Source organism: Scomber japonicus, chromosome 4, assembly GCF_027409825.1.
Source record: "Scomber japonicus isolate fScoJap1 chromosome 4, fScoJap1.pri, whole genome shotgun sequence".
Classification (NCBI taxonomy): Eukaryota; Metazoa; Chordata; class Actinopteri; order Scombriformes; family Scombridae; genus Scomber; species Scomber japonicus.
In genome coordinates, this window is record NC_070581.1 from 9753745 (window position 1) to 9777066 (window position 23322).

General features: G+C 39.9%; 1 protein-coding gene across 3 annotated transcripts in view; it reads left to right on the forward strand.

Annotated features, from left to right (window-relative positions):
- Positions 1-22529, forward strand: part of mtor (mechanistic target of rapamycin kinase) — an 84590-nt gene extending 62061 nt beyond the window's left edge. The window contains exons 35-58 of one of the 3 annotated variants that reach the window (XM_053317033.1): positions 1310-1435; positions 2582-2713; positions 4445-4560; positions 7704-7821; positions 8376-8573; positions 9093-9220; positions 9424-9520; positions 9691-9789; positions 9916-10038; positions 10224-10406; positions 10664-10798; positions 13059-13233; positions 14968-15103; positions 15257-15404; positions 17735-17857; positions 18418-18500; positions 18599-18671; positions 18760-18834; positions 19460-19595; positions 20608-20673; positions 20769-20849; positions 21105-21185; positions 21594-21699; positions 21972-22529. In XM_053317033.1, coding sequence (XP_053173008.1) covers positions 1310-1435; positions 2582-2713; positions 4445-4560; positions 7704-7821; positions 8376-8573; positions 9093-9220; positions 9424-9520; positions 9691-9789; positions 9916-10038; positions 10224-10406; positions 10664-10798; positions 13059-13233; positions 14968-15103; positions 15257-15404; positions 17735-17857; positions 18418-18500; positions 18599-18671; positions 18760-18834; positions 19460-19595; positions 20608-20673; positions 20769-20849; positions 21105-21185; positions 21594-21699; positions 21972-21987 — 2754 coding nt within the window. In that variant the 3' untranslated portion in view covers positions 21988-22529. The remainder of the gene's footprint in view (positions 1-1309; positions 1436-2581; positions 2714-4444; positions 4561-7703; positions 7822-8375; positions 8574-9092; positions 9221-9423; positions 9521-9690; positions 9790-9915; positions 10039-10223; positions 10407-10663; positions 10799-13058; positions 13234-14967; positions 15104-15256; positions 15405-17734; positions 17858-18417; positions 18501-18598; positions 18672-18759; positions 18835-19459; positions 19596-20607; positions 20674-20768; positions 20850-21104; positions 21186-21593; positions 21700-21971) is intronic. The other 2 variants (XM_053317034.1, XM_053317035.1) reach the window with 2 other exon arrangements.
- The last annotated feature ends 793 nt before the right edge of the window (positions 22530-23322 follow it).

Below are 23322 nucleotides of genomic sequence, written 5' to 3' on the forward strand. Positions count from 1 at the left end.
TTGACTCCGAAATCTGTGTAAAAGATGGTGGAAACTAATTTAAATGTTAAATATTTGATAGAGGGAGAATCCACGTGGACTTGCTCTTTTTATAGACTTCTAATTCACACAGCATTATGCTTAATCAAAACCACTTACTGGTAATATGCATTTTCAGAAAAGCAGTGGGTTTGATGTATTTAGGCTTCCTTATAACAATGCAGTGATAGATGGTAAAGAAACTGCTGTTATGTGGCGTGTGTCTTAACCAGCAGGCTATAGGGCAAGCCAACATTTATTTTCCCTTATCCAGTGTGACTGTGAGGTCGCAGTTGCTTACAGTTGTGCATTTGTTTTTTTCAGTTGAGTTGAATAAATTGAGTAAATTGAGCCTCCCTAATGATTTCAGTAATTTTTGGTTTTTAAATCCAGACTAAACTGTAGCAGTCACTTTAATCACTGAGCATAGCTGCGGCCATTGGACCTGCACTCATCCTTTTAATTCCATCACGTTAAGCTTACTTCACAAACGTAGGTGTAGAGTTTAATTCTAGCCTTATCTTTCAACAGATTACTCAAAGGCTTACCCAGACCTGCTCTTGTCATCTAAGAATTAAAAGAAATGAGTTGAATGTGAAAAGGTCGACTTTTCATTAAAAAAAAAGACTTAAACTATTACGTAACTTAATCACCATTTCAGACACAAAGAAGGATTGTATTAACTGTGAAACTCTATCAGTGTTTGTTATGTTGTTTGAACTTAAACATAAATATTTGAGACCTTATTTGTTGCCATGTGGCCTAATACAACCCTCTATTGTGGTGGTGTTTGTAATTATATCCAAGTTACATCAAAGTCCTTTTTCATGAAGTGTTTATATTATTTTGTCTACCTCCTGAAGGTCAGTTCAAATCATACTGATGAGATTATACAGTCTTTTTTCATCAGAGGTGGATTGTGTGTTGCCTGCCTCTGCAGCACTGTGTTCTATTAGTCAGGTTCAGGTTTGGGTTAAGAGAGATTTTATAGACGTCAGCTGATTGTCTTGCTCCTTAGAGATACATTAGTACAGCCCTGTGTGTGTGTGTCTGTGTGTCTGTGTGTGTATGTGTGTATGTGTTTTTCCTGGCACGTGAGCCTGCACGTGTGGGGGTTGTACTGTAGAAGACAGGGATCACTGGTAGTAATAGTAGCCTCCAGGGTTTTAACTGTACCCCTCTCTCGCACGTGTTCATTCTCTTGATTGTAACGAGCAGGTGCGTCTCTTTGAAAGCAGTAACACAATGGTAATAAGTCTGTCTCTTTTTATGTTTGTGTGTATTCCTCCAGGGTTGTCAGCGTATCGTAGAAGACTGGCAGAGGATCCTGATGGTCAGATCCCTGGTGATCAGCCCACACGAGGACATGAGGACTTGGTTGAAGTATGCCAGTCTCTGTGGCAAGAGTGGACGTCTGGTCAGTACACTCAATGAAAGCAGCCCTTTTAATTGATAAATAATCCCCGCATAATGGACGAGGTGCATCAAATTTGGGTGTAATTCATTATATTTGAAACTAAAGGATCCACATTGTGTGTATAAATGATTGACTTGTGATATTGAGTTAACGATAAGAAATGGGCTAGCAGATGAATTCATGCACATTTTTTAATTAAAGATAACAGTACCTTCTTTGACAAATCTAGATCAGATGCAAGCATTGTACTGTAGATACTCTACCTCTCCCCAAGTGCATTCATAGTTGAAATGTCACAATTTGCACAGCGAGTTGGCCACACATTTTTTTAAAGCCCCTATGTTTACGATTTGGAAATTTCTGACTTTGCTGACTCCTGATTGGGGTGGGATAATAAAAGACACTGTGGTAATGCATGTTGATTTTATCCCTGCCCAGGCAATCAGAATAATTTGATTGAAAAATCATTTTCTGCCATCCTAATGCAGACTAAATGCACAAACTTGCACACATCTGAACGTCTTTACATGTGCAACAACAATATATGAGCATATCAAATATATAAATCAGTGTTGATTTAATCAGCCTTGTCGAACGGAAAAGGGAGGTCAGGTTCTGTCAGAGTTAAGTGTAACCATGAACCCAGGCTATGAAATAAATCTTTATTTCAACCGGTTTTAAGTTGGCACTGATGAAAGCAGCACAGGACCCTCAATCACGCTGTTTAGAAACATGAAACCACATATCTGCTCAATTAAAGTACTGCAATTTTCCATCCTTTACCTCACTGTTATTCTAATTGATTGCAAGGGGTGGCAGACAATGGGCCAATTTTTCTATCAACACACACACACACGATTTAAGCACATACACAGAGAATTGCCACAATCTTCAACTATGATTTTACTGAAGAAAAGAGGTGTGATTGGCCAATGGCAAAAATGGCAGGAAATGTGATTATGAGGTGTTGGAAAAAATGACCTCTCTAAGGCTTTTACCTCATGGAGTGGTGTGGTTTGAGTTAGTTGCACCTCTATTTGAGTCTGACATTGTCCTTTAAATGTTTCGTTATTTAAATAATCTTAATCACTTACGTGTGCTCAGACCAGTTTCCTTTTTCCTCTCTTGCCCTCTTTATCCCTTCAGGCATTGGCCCATAAGACTCTTGTGCTGCTTCTGGGTGTCGACCCCTCCAAGCAACTTGATCACCCACTGCCCACAGCCCACCCGCACGTCACCTATGCTTATATGAAATACATGTGGAAGAGTGCACGCAAGGTAAGTTTGTGATTATTTTTGGTTCTGCTTTCTATCAGACATCATACTTAGGACTAAATACAGAAAGTGCTTTTTTTAGACCAAATGGAAAATGGAGACATTTCATCTTGGATCTTCAATTGCAAAGTTTTTAAAGCAACACCAGGCAACACTCACCAGTTGCCAGATAGGCAGCCTAAGTAACATTTCATCAACAAACTACGTCTGTAAGAAAGAATCAAAGTTCCAACCTACGTAATAGGATGACTGTATAGGTCAATTTTCAGCTTCTTCACTGAGTTGATCTGTAAAACCAACAGCAGATTTTTCATTAAGATTAATGTTGATGTCACTAATCCATCATAACCATGGCAACAGTGAATGAAGTAAGCCCTACAAATGTCATTATTTGTTCAGAAAGATTTGTGCTTTAAAGCAGGAACACTTACCAACCCTCCAACTGCCAGCAGTAGTGACCTTACATTATACTATTCAGTATGTTTTATACTACATGTCATCATCACCAGAGCAGCATGGGACTGCACTGCTCTGCCCTGTGTATACTACACACACACACACACACACACACATTCATATACTGTATATGCACCCCCAAGCACACATAAACACACCCACATTTATTGCCAGGTGTTGAATAGTGTTGGAGGTTCCAGAGTGCAGGTCTCATTAGAGGGCTTAGGTAAGTGTGAGCACAAGCACTGCTATTGCTGAAGCCAGCTGCACTGCTCACCAGACATCTCACAATATAAAAATACTCTCTCTCTCTCACACACACACACACACACACACACACACACACACACACACACACACACACACACACACACACACACACACACACACACACACACACACAGCTGAAAAGGATCCATCCCCTGTCCTTGCTGTTTTGTAACAGTGGGGAACATCAGCTCAGGCCGTCACTCATCAGACTTGCCATGACTCGAGTGTTACTGATCATCCACCAGGGATAGCTGCTTCATAGTAAAGCAAGACCCATGGAGCCTTAACTTCCATGAAGAGGATCCGATTAAGTCCAATCCTTCCATTATTTTTTTGAAAGTAATTTTGACATAAATTATTTTGAAGTTCATGTGAACTTTTCTTGAAGTTCAAATGTAAAAGATACAGTAACCTGCTCATCCTGCGGCTCATGCTTTCAGTATATCGGTCCCCCATTTTCGGCACTGGTCAACATTTCAAAGCTGTGGAAGCTGCGTGGTGTGTTGTACGAGGCTGTTTTGTTCAGTTCAGACCACAACATGCCACAGGGGTCTTAACTTAGATGTAAGTTCAAGTAACAAAAACAGTGTTTCCATGACAGCACAGGTGGCCTGGAAAGATGGAGTAGCTGGATTTTCCCAATGGGCCAGTAGTAAGTCCAGCAACACTGATATGAATGGAAAATAATGTTTTTTTCGGGAGTCCTGTATTAGATTAGCTCTGAATAAGCATTGAGATGATGACAACAGATAGCATAATAACACACAGCATAGTCACCACAACACCTGTAACATGTCAGAGGGAGGCCACAGAATACATGCCAAACATGAAAAAAAAATGAAATTGTAAACACAGTTGTCAATTTAACACCATCTGTTCTTTGTTTATCACAAATCATTTGATTACATATAATTGAGTGAAGTCAATAAATGTCTAAAGCCACCAAACAAACACATTTCTCTCACGCAGTCTTTACCAGAAGTTTGTATTTGTTTCTTGTCTCTCCAGATCGATGCCTTCCAGCACATGCAGCATTTTGTCCAAGGAATGCAGCAACAAGCCCAGCACGCCATCGCTGCTGAAGACCAACAGCACAAGCAAGAACTCCACAAACTGATGGCCAGGTCTGTTTCTATACTGAAGTGCAGCAGCAGCACCTAATACTGAATATGAAGTGCACACATACACTTCCAGCACTTTTCAGTTTTATTGCTGGAAAATGTTCACAATAATTTGATTAAAATAAGCAATAAAGTAAAAGTAAGTGCAGGAGTTTTTACATAACAATTTCTAAGTTATTTTAACAGTTATAAAACTTTGTCCAGGCGACACAGACATTGATCAGAACAACCTGCACATGTTTGTGCTCAAATACACACAGGCACAGTGAAATTTCTAAACTACATTGCTATAAAATAAAATTATTGGGATCAGCATGGAGGCTCAGTTCAAAAGCAGCGCATATGATAGGAGTAACTGAGTGTAAGGAAATTATAGAGAAACAACACGATCCCCTTGAGAGTTGTATTGGTTTATGAGATGATGAACACTGTTCTGCACCTGCTTCCAACCGTTAATATCGCCAACACATTTCACCAGTGAAAGGAAGGTAATAATAGTTACATCACTGAGCAGTTGCAGAGGTCGAGCAAATTACAATCATTTGAGTGTGAAATGAAGTTAATAATTGCCATAATATTCTCATTATGTCAAATGTATTTTTCAGCAGCAAAAATTAAGTGCAGAAACACTTAGTGACGTACATTAGATTTACACGAAAAGTTGGATAGCACATTGCATGTAACTATTTATCAGACTAATAGGCTATTTATGAGCTTGTGCCAAAGTAGCATGTGTGCACTTGGGTGAGTTTCATTGCATAACTTAATGCTTTGGAGAAAACTTTTATCTCTTCAGAGAGACGCAGAGATGAACCTGATACCACAGCTTTGGTTTCTTGGCACGTATTGCAAGCTTAAGTGCTTGAGGGAAAGTTTAAGTAATCCACTGTTATCCAAAATCACCAGAATTAATGCCAATGTGTCATTATCATTTAGATGTGGTTCAGTATTGTTAAAAGTCGTGCCAGCCTCCCGACACCCACAATCACGAAAGCACAAAGCAAGGAAAAAGTAGCCTCATGTATTTTCTGCCCTCGTGTTGTAAACACAAGGGGTCATGTACAGTGTGTTCTGCTTCTTTTACCATGTGCATGACCCAATCTGGCATAGCACCTTTTACAAGCCCAATGGCATCCTGTGGTCTTTTTCAAGACTAGCCAGGTTCAATGAATGCCTCACCTCAAACTTCTGAATAAAGTTATCCCTTTTGGCAGTTTGTTCCAGACAGCACAAACCAAACATGGCACCATGCCGATAGATACAGTATCAAAGACCAGGTGTGTACTTCACGCCTATCCCATTGGATGCTAGACTTTTCATCTGATTATTCTGGCACAGCCTCAGCACCTTTCCACTATCATCACCTCACATCGCTGTGGTAATAGATGCAGTACGGAGTCAGATTCAAGCAGATGTCAACACAACACCAGATTTTTGAAAAGTTGACATTTAAATAACCATCATGTGTTTCCAGACGCTGATTTGGGCGATTACAAAATGGAAAGTTTAGTACTTCCAAAAATTGTTCAGAGTGACTTCAAAGCCTTAAAGAAGCTGTTTGTATGCTTTGCAGGCTCAGCAGAACACTTTTGGAGGATATCTAAATCTGTCTCCTTAAGGGTTGAACATTGCTTGCCAGGGCAGGAAGGATAATTTGAATGCAGTACATCATGTATCTTATTGGTCAGACGCCTAAAAACAAGCCAGGGGTGCAACTTGAGAATAGACAGGTATAATCCCACGGACAGTAAATCATACAGTAGTCTCATCTGGCCTTGTGCACAAACACACCAGTCATGTGCCCCATCCCATCTCATAAATCATACATGACAACACAGAAGCGTGACAACAGGCAAATAGGGGCTTTTTTCATTTTTGCATCTTCCAGACAGTGACTCTGGCTGTCTGAGGAATGCATGTTAGGGAAAAAAACACCTGTATAGTGTCAGTCTGGACGGGTTTTCTCCAGACATGCTGACACACTTTCATGAATGCAGGTCGGCTGCGTGGTATGGAGCACACCTGGACCGCGCAGTCAGACACTCACACACTCACATAGATGTCTCCACTCTCTCTCTCTCTCTTTCCCCAAAGACTCCAGTGTAATTTCACTGCTGCTTTACTTAAGATCAATAACCCTGGCGTCTCCTGTCTTAATAAACATGTTGTTCTAACGTCCCCAAACACCCTGTCCCCCTCCTGCTTCTTTCCCAAAAATCCAGCCCGTTAACAGTTCCCTGCAGTTTAAGGAAACTGCTCAGCATAGACGCGCTGAACCCTAACTGTACAGTCACATGGAAAAGCACTCACATGAAATTACATAATCCCAAAAGAAAATTTATTGGAGGTGGTCTGCTAATAGTACTCAGCTTGTTGATGGATGGGTCAACAATGCAGTGCTTGCCAGTTGCTCAGTTTAGTTGTACTGTATATGAATTATGTGTCCTGGCACAGCCAAACAAAACTAGATCGACCATTTGCCTGTAAGCATCTGTGTTTCTGAGGATGATGGATGAAGCGGAGTCCTCGTCAGGCATACCGCAGTGCTCACTGTCAGGTTACATTATAGTGGTTTGGATAATTAAAAATCTCCAGATGTGATCCCACATCCTTTCAGCAAATAAATACACTGCTGCCTTAAGTAGTGATACTTTAAATGTCTCGTATCATTATCTATCTCTTGTTTAATAAACTACCCTTGGATATATTGACTGTCACTGCCAACTCTTTGTAAGCAATGACAACATAAGCATGGTTATAAACTTCTTTCGTGACTTGTCCCAGCACTGCATTTCTTTCCTCTTTGCTACTGTTGTCATGGAGTTGTTTAAATCGTGTAGGGCTTCTGACATCAATGATTTATGGTCTCTAAAAAGTTTAGATCATGTTTGTATCTGCTGTATGACATAAGATATTCGTTAGTGAGGTTATTATTTGCAGAATAAAGTTCAAGAGCCCATTTGGTCAGATAGTGCACCATTATCAGTGGGTAGTTTTAATGTTTGTAAACACAACAGAATTACTTCAGCTTGGTTAGGCATTCTGTAAATAAAGCAGTAATGTGCAAGTTTTTAGCTTTTTTAAAAGAATAAACCTAGATAAAATATCCCCCTCTGTCTTTTTGTCTCTCCCTTTCCTCTATGTAGATGTTTCCTGAAGCTGGGTGAGTGGCAGCTCAGTCTGCAGGGCATCAATGAAAGCACCATCCCCAAGGTTCTGCAGTATTACAGCCATTCAACTGAGCATGACCGGAACTGGTACAAGGTCAGTCCCTCCCTTTCAATTCCAACCTCTCACTTTTGACCTCTCTCTGTCCGCAGTAAAATACCAGCTGTGTTGGTAGGAGGTTGCCCTAACACTGTTGTGTCACAAGGAAAAGCTTAGACTTTTCTCACCCTTGAGCCAAAGATGTCAAAACATCCTTGTTTGTTTGGCTTTTTTGTCTGTTTACGCCTCATTTGTTCTGCTCATTCCGTGCCTGTCTTAAAGCATTAAAGATTGGAGGAGATGGAGGAACTCAGAACATCTCTGTTTTTTCTTGTCTGTGCATGTGCTGCAGAGTACAAAGATGTCACTATACAGTACTTACATACCCAACTCCCCATCCATCCTCACCAACTCCTTTCAGCTTTCAACTGTTAATAGCTGGTTGCATAACCCAGCAACCATCAAACACATATGTTTGGATCACAAAAAATATAGCCCCTTGGGAGATATCTGTCCTCAATAAACTGGAAAATTACACCATGAACAAACATGAAAGTCATTTCCAGCTCTTGGAAACCCAGTCTCATCCAGTTTGTACCATCTTTCGGCAGGCCTGGCATGCCTGGGCGGTGATGAATTTCGAGGCAGTGCTGCACTACAAACACCAAAACCAGGGACGTGATGAGAAGAAGAAACTGCGACATGCCAGTGGTGCCAGTGCCAACAGTGAAGCCAGTAACAGTGACAGCGAGGTCGACAGCACCGACCACAGTCCTGTGCCCTCACCGGGGCAGAAAAAGGTCAATGAGGTGAGAGTCACAGAACAAGGCACATCCAAAATTACAAGCCTATTTTTACACTTGTCCACATCAGTCATTCAGTGCTCTCCTCCTCTAGCACCATGTCACACCAAGGCAAACATCTTTAGTTAAGATACTTATAACTGCACTGTGAATTGTGCATGCAGTTCTTCAGATGGTCACATTTCTGCCACACTGTTAAGCTACTGTCGTATTACACGGTCCCCTCAGAAAGCATCATTTTTAAGACATGACACAGTCCCTCTATCTTATACAGTTTGAAAAAATCACAACTTGAAAACAGACATATTTCTGGGGACTGAGGGTTAGGGTTAGGGACCTCACAAGATATTATTATGGCAATGATCTTGTCCTGTGACTGTTTGCTGGAGAGCTTTGACATTTTCATTTCAGTTTAATAAATTCTCATGATGAAGGAATTCATTTTATCTTCAGAGCTCGACATCTCTAATCAACCCCTACAGCATGTTCTTCAATGTAGCTTTTTTCTTGTCATGTATGAAAAAGCATCAGTTGTGTGCTCTCCCTCCACAGGACCTCTCAAAGACATTGCTCCTGTACACAGTTCCTGCTGTTCAAGGTTTCTTCCGCTCCATTTCCCTGTCCAGAGGCAATAATCTGCAGGACACACTCAGGTGACTGAAATGACTGTAACTCACACAGGTCAAGGGACCACGCAAACAGCACCCATATTCATAGACAACCATCAGATGTGTTTATGTAGTGATAGGGGGACCTCTAGTGGTTGGTTGTGATCATACTGTTGTCATGGTCCCTTATTATGAGCCAAAAAGATAATCTGTTTTCATTGTTTTCTTTAATTGTTTTTTCTCTTCAGGGTTCTGACGCTGTGGTTTGACTATGGTCACTGGCCTGAAGTGAATGAGGCCCTGGTGGAGGGCATCAAAACCATTCAAATAGACACATGGCTACAGGTAATACATGCATACTTACTACAAAAGTACACATTTAAAAATGGAGGTAATCTTGATATCAATAAGTGTGATAAATGAATTGTGGTGAATGTGAGAAGCTTTTGTCATGGAAAAAACGTTATGCTGACCAAGTACTAAGTTAATATTCCCTTTTTTGTTTGCCTGTGCAGGTGATTCCTCAGCTCATAGCTCGAATCGACACCCCTCGTGCCCTGGTGGGTCGTCTCATCCACCAGCTGCTAACAGACATTGGACGCTATCATCCCCAAGTAAGTCTGCACACACTACTAATTTTAATTCACACAAAAAACAAAACCACAAACACAACTCCTGCAGTAACGTAAAGCGTCAGTGACCAGTAATTAATTGCCAAACTGTTCCATTTTCCCCTCCAGGCTTTGATCTATCCACTGACTGTGGCCTCCAAGTCCACCACCACCGCTCGCCATAATGCTGCTAACAAAATCCTGAAGAACATGTGTGAACACTGCAACACTCTGGTTCAGCAGGCCATCATGGTACAGACATTTAATTCTACTGAAAAAGAAACATTGTAGCAATAGACTTCTTTTTGGTCATCTGCTGCAGGAAACTAATCTGAATTGTAATTATTGTGCAAGAAGACCAGACGTCTGATGTTTTATACCTCTGAGTTTTTTGAAGCAATGTGAGTGAAGAGTCTGACCTTTTCTTCTTCATCCAGGTGAGTGAGGAGCTTATCCGAGTGGCCATCTTGTGGCATGAGATGTGGCACGAGGGCCTTGAAGAGGCTTCACGTCTTTACTTTGGCGAGCGCAACGTCAAGGGCATGTTTGCTGTGCTGGAGCCTCTACATGCTATGATGGAGAGGGGACCACAGACCCTCAAAGAGACCTCTTTTAATCAGGTGCGTGTCATCCCAGATTGGGGTTGAATTTAGATTCAGTCTTGTTTATGGCAAAACCACAAACTATCCTTTGTATGGCTCCCATCCAACATTGAATAAATCTTGCACAACAGTTTGTGCTTTCGTTTCGTGCTGGAACCTTGATATTTAATGCCTTGACATTCAGTTTTATAGTCCTCCTGTGGCAATTCATGTTCATTTCATTGAATGAGTCATTGTACAAAGACTGAGTGTTTTTGTCTTACTTCACGTGACAGGCTTATGGCAGGGACTTGATGGAGGCTCAGGACTGGTGCAGGAAGTACATGCGCTCTGGAAATGTAAAAGACTTGACTCAGGCCTGGGACCTCTACTACCATGTGTTCAGACGCATCTCCAAACAGCTGCCACAGGTGAGTAAAACAAGGGAGTCTATAGTGTACTAGTGTTATATAACACTATAAAACACCTTCTAATGACCACTGCAGTCCACCTCAGGTGAACACACATGTAAAAGAACAGTTTTTATTAGAACCTAGAGGCACCACCTGTACCAGTGAACTCAACTACACAAATTAATGTAAATCATAGAAATGTGTGGGGGTTTTTAAAAGTGATATAGCAACTGTAAGGCTGCTAGGGAAACATCCTAACACTGGTGCATTCTTATACTCATGTCAGTCTCTCATCACAAATGATGAGATATATTTTGCCTCTCATGTCCTGACCAATTCTATGATCTCATGGCAGGTGAATTCAACATATTGTATCTTAGTCATGTAAAGTGGTATCAAGGAGAGCGATTCCACAGTAATGGAAACTGTGTTTTTGGCAGCAAGAAAACGAAAGAGGCACAAGGGACTTCTTTCATTCTTCCCTTTCAAGATGTAGTCATTGAACAAGATGCCAGAATAGTGTTGAAAGATGTTGAAATATGGCCGGACGTGATGAGACCGAGGAATGATGGAAGTCAGAGAAGATCTTTTAAGTCAGAGAGGATATTTTAATATTGTACACACAGTAGCCAGTTTATTCACTAAATTATGAGGGACATTTTAATAATACCAAGTTAAATCAAAAAAGCCAGAATGTTTTGCGACATTGATTTTTCAGGTTGCTACAAATTTTCCTCCGGATGTTAGCAGTAATGATTTTTGCTTATCTTAATTTTCTGGCCCAGCTATTACCCTGCAGAAGTTGTACTATTATTCTTTAGCCTTTTTTTAGTCATTGTAACCACAGCTCACAGAACCTAATTTAACCGCCAAAACATGCTTTTTCCCCTCACCAAATATTACAATATACTCAGCTAGTAGTTACATCTTTTTATAAATGCTTGCTGCAAAGTTTGGACGCACCTTCCTGTTCCCTCGAATTAGAAATGTTTTTCTGGTACAGTACCAAATCCTGTATATGATCATATGCACATTCATTTTCTCATAATGTTCTGTATACTTATGAGCTTGTACATGTAAACACTATATCCCACAAGCAGAATAAGCTATTTTGGTTATGATGAATCTGTCTTAAGGTACAGTGAGTGATGCAGATACATGCAGGCTGTTTGCTTTTTGCTTTGGTAACCTAACACAAAGTCATTTTGCTACAGCAACATGGTTAGATGGCTTAAACTTTACTACCATCAGGTCCTGTCCCTTCTGGAGGGAATATGAAATTGAACTGATATATGTCATTTCTCACGGCTATCATCATGTTGTTGAAGAATGACATTAAATATAGTTCTGTCAGAAGCACTTGCTCCACTTTGCAAATGGAGACAGCAATAGTATTTGACATTGAGGCACAGCCCCGCTCTTGGGGATGCTCTCTGCTGCAACATTACAGTAAGCAGCATGAAATACACAGCAACATAATAACAAGCAGAGGGCATTGTGAATATTACCCCACAGGGCATTAACATAGAAATCCAAACCCACTTCAGGGTGCATCTGAACAGCAGAGCCAAAGGGAGGTTGAGGCTGTGATGAAATAACCTTACATCAGCATTCAAAATTGTACCGTAAAAGCCTTTAAATAGGCTGCGAAAGTCATTGCACAGAGATTGATAATGACATTTAAACCACAGATGGTTGAATGCAGACAAGTAGAGAATGTATTTATTGATGTGCATATAGAAAGTGAAATATTTCAGAGTGTGTATAAACAATTTACCTCACAGGCACATCCTGAGATCACGCGAGAATGCATCTCATCAGGCTTCATGTTAGGCGCTTGTGTCCGAACCACCGGTAGTTCAGACCAAGCAGTGTCCAATGAGGATTCTCATGTGACCTCATGGTCTCGTGATCCCGCAGTCTCTTGAATCCAACTGCTTCATAAGTTAAGATGGTGTCAGATAGATGGTTTGTCCAATCACCTGCCAAGTATTTTTTCGAAAGCACACGCCCCTTTTTCCAAACTGTTTTCAAGGACGATTTTTCAGATGGTTCTATGTAACAAACCATCTGGTGTGTCAGGTTAAAAAAAACAACAACCTTTTTACAGATAAGACATTAAGTTGGATATGATCCAGGTTCTGTAACACTCTGCATGTTGCTTCAGGCACTGTTGGCAGGAACTGTTTTGTCAGTGCAGTTTTTTTTTAACACAACAGACTGAAAACTAATTGTCTTTTTCTCTACTACATCCCCACCTCATCAACTTTCCACGCAGCTGACCTCCTTGGAGCTACAATATGTGTCTCCAAAGCTGCTGATGTGCCGGGACCTGGAGCTGGCTGTACCAGGCACTTATGACCCCAACCAGGCCATCATCCGCATCCAGTCCATTGCCGCCTCCCTGCAGGTTATCACCTCCAAGCAGCGCCCACGCAAACTCACCATCATGGGTAAGATTAGGCGAAAATTGCACAGGCCTTTTCGCTTGACTCTGAACTAGTTATATTAGGAAAACCGATTAGAGTCAGAATTAAAATATTTGTAGTCTGCGTCATATGCTTTCAGCAGATGTGGGCCATTGCTTTCGAGAAAATTCAATATTAATAGAATTTTTACCCAAACAACAACCTGCTCCAAGGCCAAAATTTATTTTGAATTCATAAGTCACTGCAAAGTTTTGTGTGTGTATAATACACCCGAGTAAAAATGGTCTTAAACAGAAACTAGCTCAAACTACCAATGAACTTAAACACCATTTTCATTTTTTGATTTAAAGAAAAATGGTGCATGCAGGCACAAATCAATGTGTCATGAATCCTCCTAACACTGTTCATTGGTATTAATTTAAATACAGAAATAAATAATACTGACACCTTATCCCCTACTCCGATGTGTGATATGAAATACGACACTGAAATGCTTCTGAAATGGCACAGCACTATAAAGTCACCTTGTCTTGAAGCCAAATTCTTAGACTATCAATCACAAGTGGTTCACTTCGCACTTTTTGCACTGGACAATGTGATATACCTTGTTCTGATGTATCCCATCAGTGTTACACATCATACTCTGTAAAAGATGATAGCCAATAAATCAACTGACCTCTGGAGCAAGACTTCAGATTAAGACCTATCACCTACTGCAGGTTTCCTAGATTTACTATCAGCAGCACCCTGTTCCCCTAGCGACAGACAACACATCGCTTACTGGGATTGTCATTAGGAGTAAGCTCGGGTTAAGCAAAGGACTATATAGATCCAATGTCTTACTCATTTTACTAAGAGTCTCCGTTAACTCCATTTATGGTAGTCTGACAGTTACATTGTTGGTAAAGTCATTGTAATGTGGTCTGTTGAGATTATTGAGGACACTATAAGAAACAGTTACATAACTGACATCATCTGCATTTCAGATAAGTTAAATACTGTTCATTTTCCTCTCTGTCATGCTGCAGATTTCTGCTTGAGTTAATGCCAGATAGGTACATTTCTCCACAAGAGTCAGTCAAAACCATGCTTTGGACACAATAAAGAGATAAAATAGTGTGTAAAATTTAGTGGAATCTGGTGCAACAGACTTGGCAGAAATGGAACATAATATTCATTAGTATGTTTTAAATAGTATATAATCACATGGAAATAAGAATGGTTGTGTTTTCATTAGAATGAGCTCTTTATATCTACATAGGGAGTGGATTATCTTTCACAGATCCCGCCATGTTACACCACCATGTTTCTACAGTAGCCCAGAATGGACAAACCAAACACTGGCTCTAGAGAGGACCTGTGGTGTTTTTTTAGTAGGTTTTGCGGCTAACTTCATTTTACTGTAAAGGTCTATGTCAGTTCTGCTGTCAGCCTCTTGTAATTTTTTTCAAATCACAAGTAGCAGTGTTATTTTACCATGACTCCTCATACATTAGTGGTCTTTTTAGTGGACCACTCTAAACTGAGGGTGACCTCAAAGTGAGAGATTATTGAGAGGAAGTCTACTGAATGAGTGATGTGGTTCATATGAAATCATTTATTGCCGTCACTAGACATTGCTTCAGGCGAAAGTAATGGCAGTGCAGCTGCTGAGGAAAACAGCCAGTACTGCCAAAAGCCATGTAATAATTCTTACATAATGCTTTGCTTCCTATTGAGCAGTGCATCACTGTTGTGTTTTTCTGACTCCCTCTGCAGGCAGTAATGGCCATGAGTTCATGTTCCTGTTGAAGGGCCACGAGGACCTGAGGCAGGATGAGAGAGTCATGCAGCTGTTTGGTCTGGTCAACACACTGCTGGCCAATGACCCCGCGTCCTTGCGCAAGAACCTCAGGTAGACACACATCCACGCACACACATACACATAAACAGTCTGAGGTACAGTACATTTCATAATGATGGCTTGGGCACATACTTGCACAGCTGGAGACAAAAAACACTGAAAACCTGATAATGGGTTGTTCATATGATTGTGTTTATCTATCAGCATCCAGCGATATGCAGTAATCCCGCTGTCCACCAACTCAGGCCTGATTGGCTGGGTGCCCCACTGTGACACCCTGCATGCCCTCATCAGGGACTACCGAGAGAAGAAAAAGATTTTGCTCAACATTGAGCATCGCATCATGCTCAGGGTGAGGAACCACTAACGTCATTATTATCAGTCATCTACTTTCTACATTATAATAACTGAAAAGAATATGAGCATCTGTTTCCTGCCTACATACCGTATGTGATTGTTTACATTGTTACAGTGCTCTTTTTCCTGTTTCAGTCAGTTAACTTACTTAGCAACATTAAGGTGTTAGAAACAATCACATTGTATAGGATTCTATCATATTCAATACTAAATGACACATAACTGAGCATATGTGCCTGCATGGTATTCACGGCTGTGTGCCAACTGTCGGTCTCGTCTTTGTAAATGTGTAGTTTACATACAAAAAAATATTCATACAAAATACTAAATAGATTCATCAAAGCAGAGGAAGCATCTGTTTTAGGTGATTATATTGATGAATACCAATCACCTTTTAATGGAAACACATTCACAGGACCTTAATTGTCACAAATTAACAAAACATCTCTGTCTCTGAAATGCCTAATTAGTCAAAAGAGAGCACACCCACACAAACATGCATAATCTTCCTAAAATGTCACTGCAGAACAAGAAAGTGCTGCTGATAAAAACAAGAAGGCTGAGATAATATATGTGGGTGGGGGGGGGCAGTGTTATAACTGCAGATATCGGCTACAGATATACCTTGCTGTGTCCGTGTATATGTTGAGTTTATACTAAAACTGTAAAATGAAATAAAATCCAGTCAGTCTTGTATTATTCATGTTGGAGATCATGACAATCAATGCAAAAACACTGAAAGAGGCATCAGTCAAACAAAGGAACATCAAGGCTACAGAGAAAGGGCAGGGTTGTTCAGATTTTATTGGTCCACAGTAAGATGAGGACATCATGTCCAACTATGACATTATTCACAGTGCAGTAATATAAAAAAAAAACAGACCTTCTCAGACCATGAATAGACAAGCAGGAAACGTCTCCAGCCTCTCTCAGTTGTCCTTTAAATATAATCCAAAATAACATGGATCAGCCATTAACTGAAAATGAAAAACAAGCAGTTTGTATTCCAAACATTGGTCATTCTTTCAAAGGAGTGTGATTAATAGCTTCATTTGTAAAATTGAAAAGTGATACAGAACATGAGACGTGGAGCCTGCACACTTCATGGTCTAATTTCATCCAGATTTGAGGACAAATTTAGACAACTAAACATATCATGGAAATGTGCTAAAATTTTCCTCTACAGAAAAAAATAGAACTCTGTTTTTTCTTTCCATTTGCTAACGATGGTCGAGTTACTAATGATGTTTTCTGTTTAAGCTTCCAAAATTGCAACGCATTAAGCTGACCAGTCAATCAGTCAGGCCATTAATCAATTTTAGATAAAATATGAGAGAGATGAGAGGGTGACAAAATGATAGATTGTAGTACTTTGGAGTGTATATTTCTTTCTAAACCCAAATCTTCACAGTTAATTAAAGGTAAGTCATCATTCTGGTTATTTTCAGTTTGCAGGGAGCTGTGCAGAGCAAACACAGTCTCTAATATTTGAACACCAACAGCTATTAAAGAGTTTACTTTCAGATCAATTAACCCCCTTAATGTAACAGGACCTGCTCACATCCAGTTTCAGATTTTGCATGACCTGAAAAACAGTTTTAGATTTCAGTATTAACACAACACAACCCTCTAGTTGAAATTACATCAATGACAACAGAACGTTAATTATATTCATTTGATTTCAGTAGATGGTAGTTCAAGTTGTTATGTCAAAATAGACAATAAACATTAATGAAAAGGAAGTCCATCAACATAATTAATTTAATATTCATTCAAATTCAAATATTAACCTCCAAAAGGCTCATTTACAGTAGATGCTATATTTGATTAGAAGCTAAACGCAGCAGAAACTCAGCAGCCAGCAAATGAAGGTGTGTGAACAACGTTGTTTAATCACCTTTTGGAAGTAGTGTTTTCCTTGAGGCTGTGACTGCACTGTAGGTGTGTAGGTAATTGAAATTCTTGGAAACATCAGACCCTGCAGTGAAGTAAGTGATGACATTTTCACACCATCACTCGTCATGGTGGTGGAGACGAGGAAATTGAGGCCTGTTTTGAAGATTAGAATTATTATCTTTTATATACATGACGCAAGCTCTTCCATTCATTTTGAGGTCTTTAAAAGTTGTTTGTTTTTACAGTGCTCAGGCTGCATGATAAATGTCTAAATATTAAGTAGTGATTTGAAATTCAATATCATTCATTTGTAACTAGCTTTAAAAACGTATAATGAGCCTTGAACAAAACTTTCCTAAGCGTACGACATGGTGTTTATTTTCATCTCCAAGTTTGCTTTGGTAATGTAACATGCTTTGTGCATTTCAGATGGCTCCAGACTACGACCACCTGACGCTAATGGAGAAGGTGGAGGTGTTTGAGCACGCTGTCAATAACACAGCCGGAGACGACCTGGCCAAGCTCTTGTGGCTCAAGAGCCCCAGCTCAGAGGTGAGACTTTACTTCTCTGCAATCTACAGCTCTGATTGATTGTACTCGAACTTTTCAACATACTTCCTTCCATTTGACTGGCTCAGGGGTAAAAATGTCAAGAGTGCTCACTTACAGAAGGATAACATACAGATGAATATTTTTCTTTTTTAAGAGGCTGGCGCTTCACTGACAGACCGGCGGTTATTTTGGAAAGAAAAGAGGAAACACAGTAGGGAAGGGGAAACTTTCCGTTTGTAGTGTATCGAGTGTCTCAATCCAGTCTCTCACTTTTATAATAATTGAGAGGAATACAGTGGTAGTGAAATAAAGAGTTGTTTTCCCTGAAGAATCAGTTTTCTGGGTTGTGCGTCCTACTTTCAAACCACTGACTTAGCAGGACTTCACAAACAAACCTTCAAATTGAATCCATTTTTAGGACCATTAGTACCTTGTGTACATGTTGTTCTGCATAGATGTATTAAGCCAGTGATATCTGTGCCATTTTCACTCCTGCTCTAAACAGTAACTTGGTGAACCAGAAGAGCTTTTTTATAATCCAGATGTTATTTCTCCTCCAGGTGTGGTTCGACAGGAGGACCAATTACACTCGCTCTCTGGCTGTGATGTCAATGGTGGGCTACATCCTCGGGCTGGGTGACAGGTGACAGCTGAAAATCTTGAAGTCTTGCATTGTTTCAAGCAGATTGTTGCAATAATGAAAACATTGCACAACATTAACGAGGAGGGCATTTTTTTCAGGCATCCTTCCAACTTGATGTTAGATCGGTTAAGCGGCAAGATCCTCCACATTGACTTCGGTGACTGTTTTGAGGTGAGAAGCGTTTTTTTCTGTGAATAAATCTTCCACAGATTATTCTTCTAATTGATCTGAAATTGAGCTTCGTTACAATCTTAAACAGGTCGCCATGACCAGAGAGAAGTTCCCTGAAAAGATCCCATTCAGACTGACGAGGATGTTGACCAATGCCATGGAGGTAACCTCATGCTGTGATAAAAAGATGTGTGCATTTGTTAGCTCAAAGCAACCAGAAGGGTGTTTGCTTTAGTCTGTAAAGTCAGAAATTCTGTTGAAGAAGAATCCTTTCAATAGCTTGTGATTTTTTGAATTAGTCCCCCACCTTAAACACTTACAAGACTTAAACTAAACCCTTTCTTACCAGCTTTTCTGGTGCCCACTGTATTTCAGTGAAATAATTAATCTTTTCCTTGTGCTAAGTGTTTCATCCCAATTTAAGATTCACTATGACATTTATTTAATGAGAAAAGTAGCAAAAATTAAAGATGAAAGTATTAAGAATGAAGTTAGATATTTTAAGAGGTAGGAAGTTTTAACATCTCCTAAATTAATGGAAAAGTTTTTGAAAGTTGGGAATCAGTTCAAAAAGGTTTTTATATATATGTATAAGCAGAAGAGGAGTACTACCTCTAAACTTCAAAACACCAGATTGGCTACAGCTCTTAAATACCAAATTGACTGAGCTCTTTTGAAAAATACAAACACCAGATAAAAACTACATCCAAGTCATTATCCTGTGATCCTGTGATGCTGGGAAAACTTTTTGGTTCCGTCAGTAAAGTTTGTGTCTGATTGCGCGCCAGGTGACGGGCTTGGACGGAAACTACCGCATCACCTGCCACACAGTGATGGAAGTGCTGAGGGAGCACAGAGACAGCGTCATGGCTGTGCTGGAAGCCTTCGTCTATGACCCGCTGCTCAACTGGAGGCTGATGGACAGTAAGAGATCATCAGCAGTTCACATTCAGGACATTTCAGCTCAATAAATAACCATGACACAGTTAAATGACAGTAACAATGAACTGGATGCGGACAAGTTCAGCCCTGCAAAATCATTTTGTGAAGGTCAGCGCAGATTATTCCACTTATGGAAGAAACTCCTTCTCTGAGTTTCTGAATAGAGTTGAGAGTGTGGAGCATTAAATTTAATCAGATCAGGCTGCAGAAGTAAAGTGTTGTCCCAGTCGTAAAATGGAAATCTATTTGGGAGGGAAATTGACCTAACGGTTAGTGAAGTGCTGTAGACATCTAAAGATTGTTGGATAAATTTGGGTGAACAAAGTAAACCAATTTCTCCGGTACTCGCTCAACTAATAGTGTTCAGTACTGACAGTGAGTAAGATATTTAATCTCCAACAGTTGATTAAATAGCTTTTTTATAAACAAGGGTTATTATTTTAAAAATGTAAAAATAACCCAGGAACTTGTATCGATTATTAAAATTGTTCATTGTTAAATTATTATCAAGGAATCCACATAAAATTGGATGTTTAATAATACAATTTGCAGCACAAACAGTCAGGTGTTAAATTAGTTCTGATTATGGTTTGTGATTTACTCACAGTGACTGCAGGGTGCTTTACTTAGAGGCTCATTGCTATTTTTCCTCCCCATTTTTCCTCACTTTGCATTACTGTAACTTGTTCTGCATTGTCATTGTCACAGGAAGACCTTATATAATGTAAACTGTCTTGAACATTTTCTTCTTGCTGCAGGTAACAACTTTTAGGTGCATTGAGATATAAAATCTGGGATCACAACTATTTTCATCGAATATCAGTAAAAGCAGAACCTTCAACTGTAATAGCTTCATATTTCTGCTTTGAAAAGGTCAAACAATGCTGCGGCTCTCTGTGTGGTATCCAAAATAGAACTGAAAAAAGTAAGAGTGGTTATTGTGATGTCAGTATGAAAAACTTGTTCTCCCACACCTCACTTGTGTCCCCTGCAGCAAACACCAAAGGCAACAAGCGTTCCCGCACCAGGACTGACTCGTACACCGCCGGACAGTCAGTGGGTGAGTTCACAAACTGCAGCCATAACTGCTTCCAATTTTCTACTTAATGATGCAGCAAAGTGCTCAAGCCTGCAACTGTGTGTTGTCCTCTGCAGAGGCTCTTGAGGGAATAGACCTTGGAGAGACCACACACAAGAAACCTGGGACCACAGTGCCTGAATCCATTCACTCTTTCAGTGAGTTGCCTGTCCTGTCATGTCATGGATTATTTGTTATTGTGCAGCCCTTTTAGTGTTTGTCTGCTTCTTTTACCACAACAAGAACAAGCTCTCTGACTGTCCTGAGTGATTGGTGCAACTGCTGTGCCATTGTACAGCAGCACTTCAGTGCACTTTAACTTGCAAAGAGTCTCAGTAGAAAGAGCACTTGAATTTATGTTTTCATAAGTTGTTTGTAGTTGTTGATGCCGGGATGTTTGTGTTTCTTTTTAGTTGGAGATGGCCTGGTACAACCTGAGGCACTTAACAAGAAAGCTATTCAAATTATTAACAGAGTGAGAGACAAACTTACAGGTAAGTTCTGCAGCACTAAATGAGCACTACCAACCTTTATGTAAAAAAAAGAGTCAAAACTTGAATAGTTTTTGTTCTGCTCATCTCTGCAGAAATCAATAATCTTAGCATTGTTAAAATCAGCTGACATGTTTCTACTTGACATATAACTCAAATACAATACTTCAGTGCAGAAGTTCTGTATAGACAAATGTCAAGTGGACAGGTGTTTGCCTCTTCACACTCTCACATTATCATACTATTAAGCTAACCCACCACGTTTCCTGTAGAGGAAAGGTCTCGCCATATCTTAAACAATTCTAAAATGTCAACGGTTAAAGTCCTTGAAATCAGAAGAAAGTCGAGCCTTAACGGATTGAATTTTGCGGTCAAATGTCTTGTGTTTTGATGAGAGTTTGTTCTTTCCAGGTCGAGACTTCTCTCATGATGAGACGCTGGATGTGCCAACACAAGTAGAGCTGCTCATCAAGCAGGCCACGTCACATGAAAACCTGTGCCAGTGCTACATTGGATGGTCAGTACTGCTGTTTGTTGTTTGTATCTAATGTTTGCATTTGGCATTTCTGATTTAGAATTAATTTAGACCAGCCAAGATCCACCTTAAAAACACTTTATGCTGACTTAAGTAATGGTGACGAAAGTTGCCTGTGTCAAGTGACTTTTTTGTGTGTTTGGTTGGTGGTTGTTGCATCTAATGCTGGTTTTTATCTACATTTTTAAAGGATTATTACATGACTGGTATAAATGTATCAAGCTTTTGCATGACTTGAATTTTTCTATCTTTAGGTGTCCATTTTGGTGAAGGACCATCTTCGGCAGCCAAGGTTACACTTGACATTCTCTCTCACGGAACCAAGAAAAAGCACTCAATTCAAATAGCTGTATGCTAACAAAATGTGTGTATTTCACAGGGCACGGCCTTTGAGAATTTTTTTTCTCTTGTTTTAGAATTATCGGACTTTTCAGTGGCATGTTTTAAATTCATGAGGAAGTTCCCTAAGAGCTGTTTTTACCTGATAATCATAACTGAAGTCAAAATGTAGTCATTTCTTGAAATGACTCTCCATGACCTGAACATTATAATTACCTGCTAAAAGCTTTCTACAGTGGCCATATTGTAATAAGTTATAATATTTCTTACTTCACACACTGTTCCTGCTTCATAGACACCCACCAGTCAGTTGTATCATTGTTTATTAATGTGAAAAATTTAAACAACTTGCCTTTTACTAACTTAAACATTCTATAAAATGTCACTCAAGAGAAGGTACAGGTGAAATTTGCTTTGAGACGATAATAATGTACTGTATGGGCATTTGTGTGCCATTAAACCTTGTACATATATCACTGTGACAACACTGTGTTCATTTAATAGGTTGTTCAAATGGCTGAGCACATTACACCTACTGTAATTAAAATACTCAGAGAGGCATAACTATGGCATGAAAATGAAGAATCTTACATTTTGGCATCAGGCAGGTTTTTTATGCATGTTTCACTTCTCTTGTTTTTCATCTAGTGCCCACAGAGGGCACTCTGACTCCTAATAAGACCCATCTTCTCAGGAAATACTTTGCACTCATCAGGACAGAGATGATAAGACCAGACTACATTCTCATCTGAAACCAGAACAAAAAACAGAAATACTTGTATTTTGAACATTTGCTCTTGAATTGAAATGAGATTGCTTGTTCTCCCAGCAGCTACTCTATATTTATCTTCATCTTAGGACCCCAGGGAGACGCAGTCATTTACAGCGAATGCAGTCCTGACGGAAATAAAACCGAATCAGATGTAGCAAATTGCAGAGGTAGCAGTGAAGACAACTATTAATTTGGTTTCCTGTGCTGTTATCTGTTCCATGCAAGGTAGCTTCTGTTTTACTTGTGCTCATTGTTATTCCTTCTCTTATTTCTCCATTTATTCCTTCCCTGCATTCTCCTCTGAAGGTTAATTACTTATAGATAGTTAAGGATTACGGATCAACAAAAAGCAGCCCATTGATCTCTTCCCTACCGTGGCCACCTCTGCAATGTCACACTCTTTACACATTGGGACAGAGCCTTGGTGATTATCTGTTCATATCGATCGATTCCTCCTCTGTTTTCCCTCGCTTTTCCCCCTCCTTCGCTTCCTT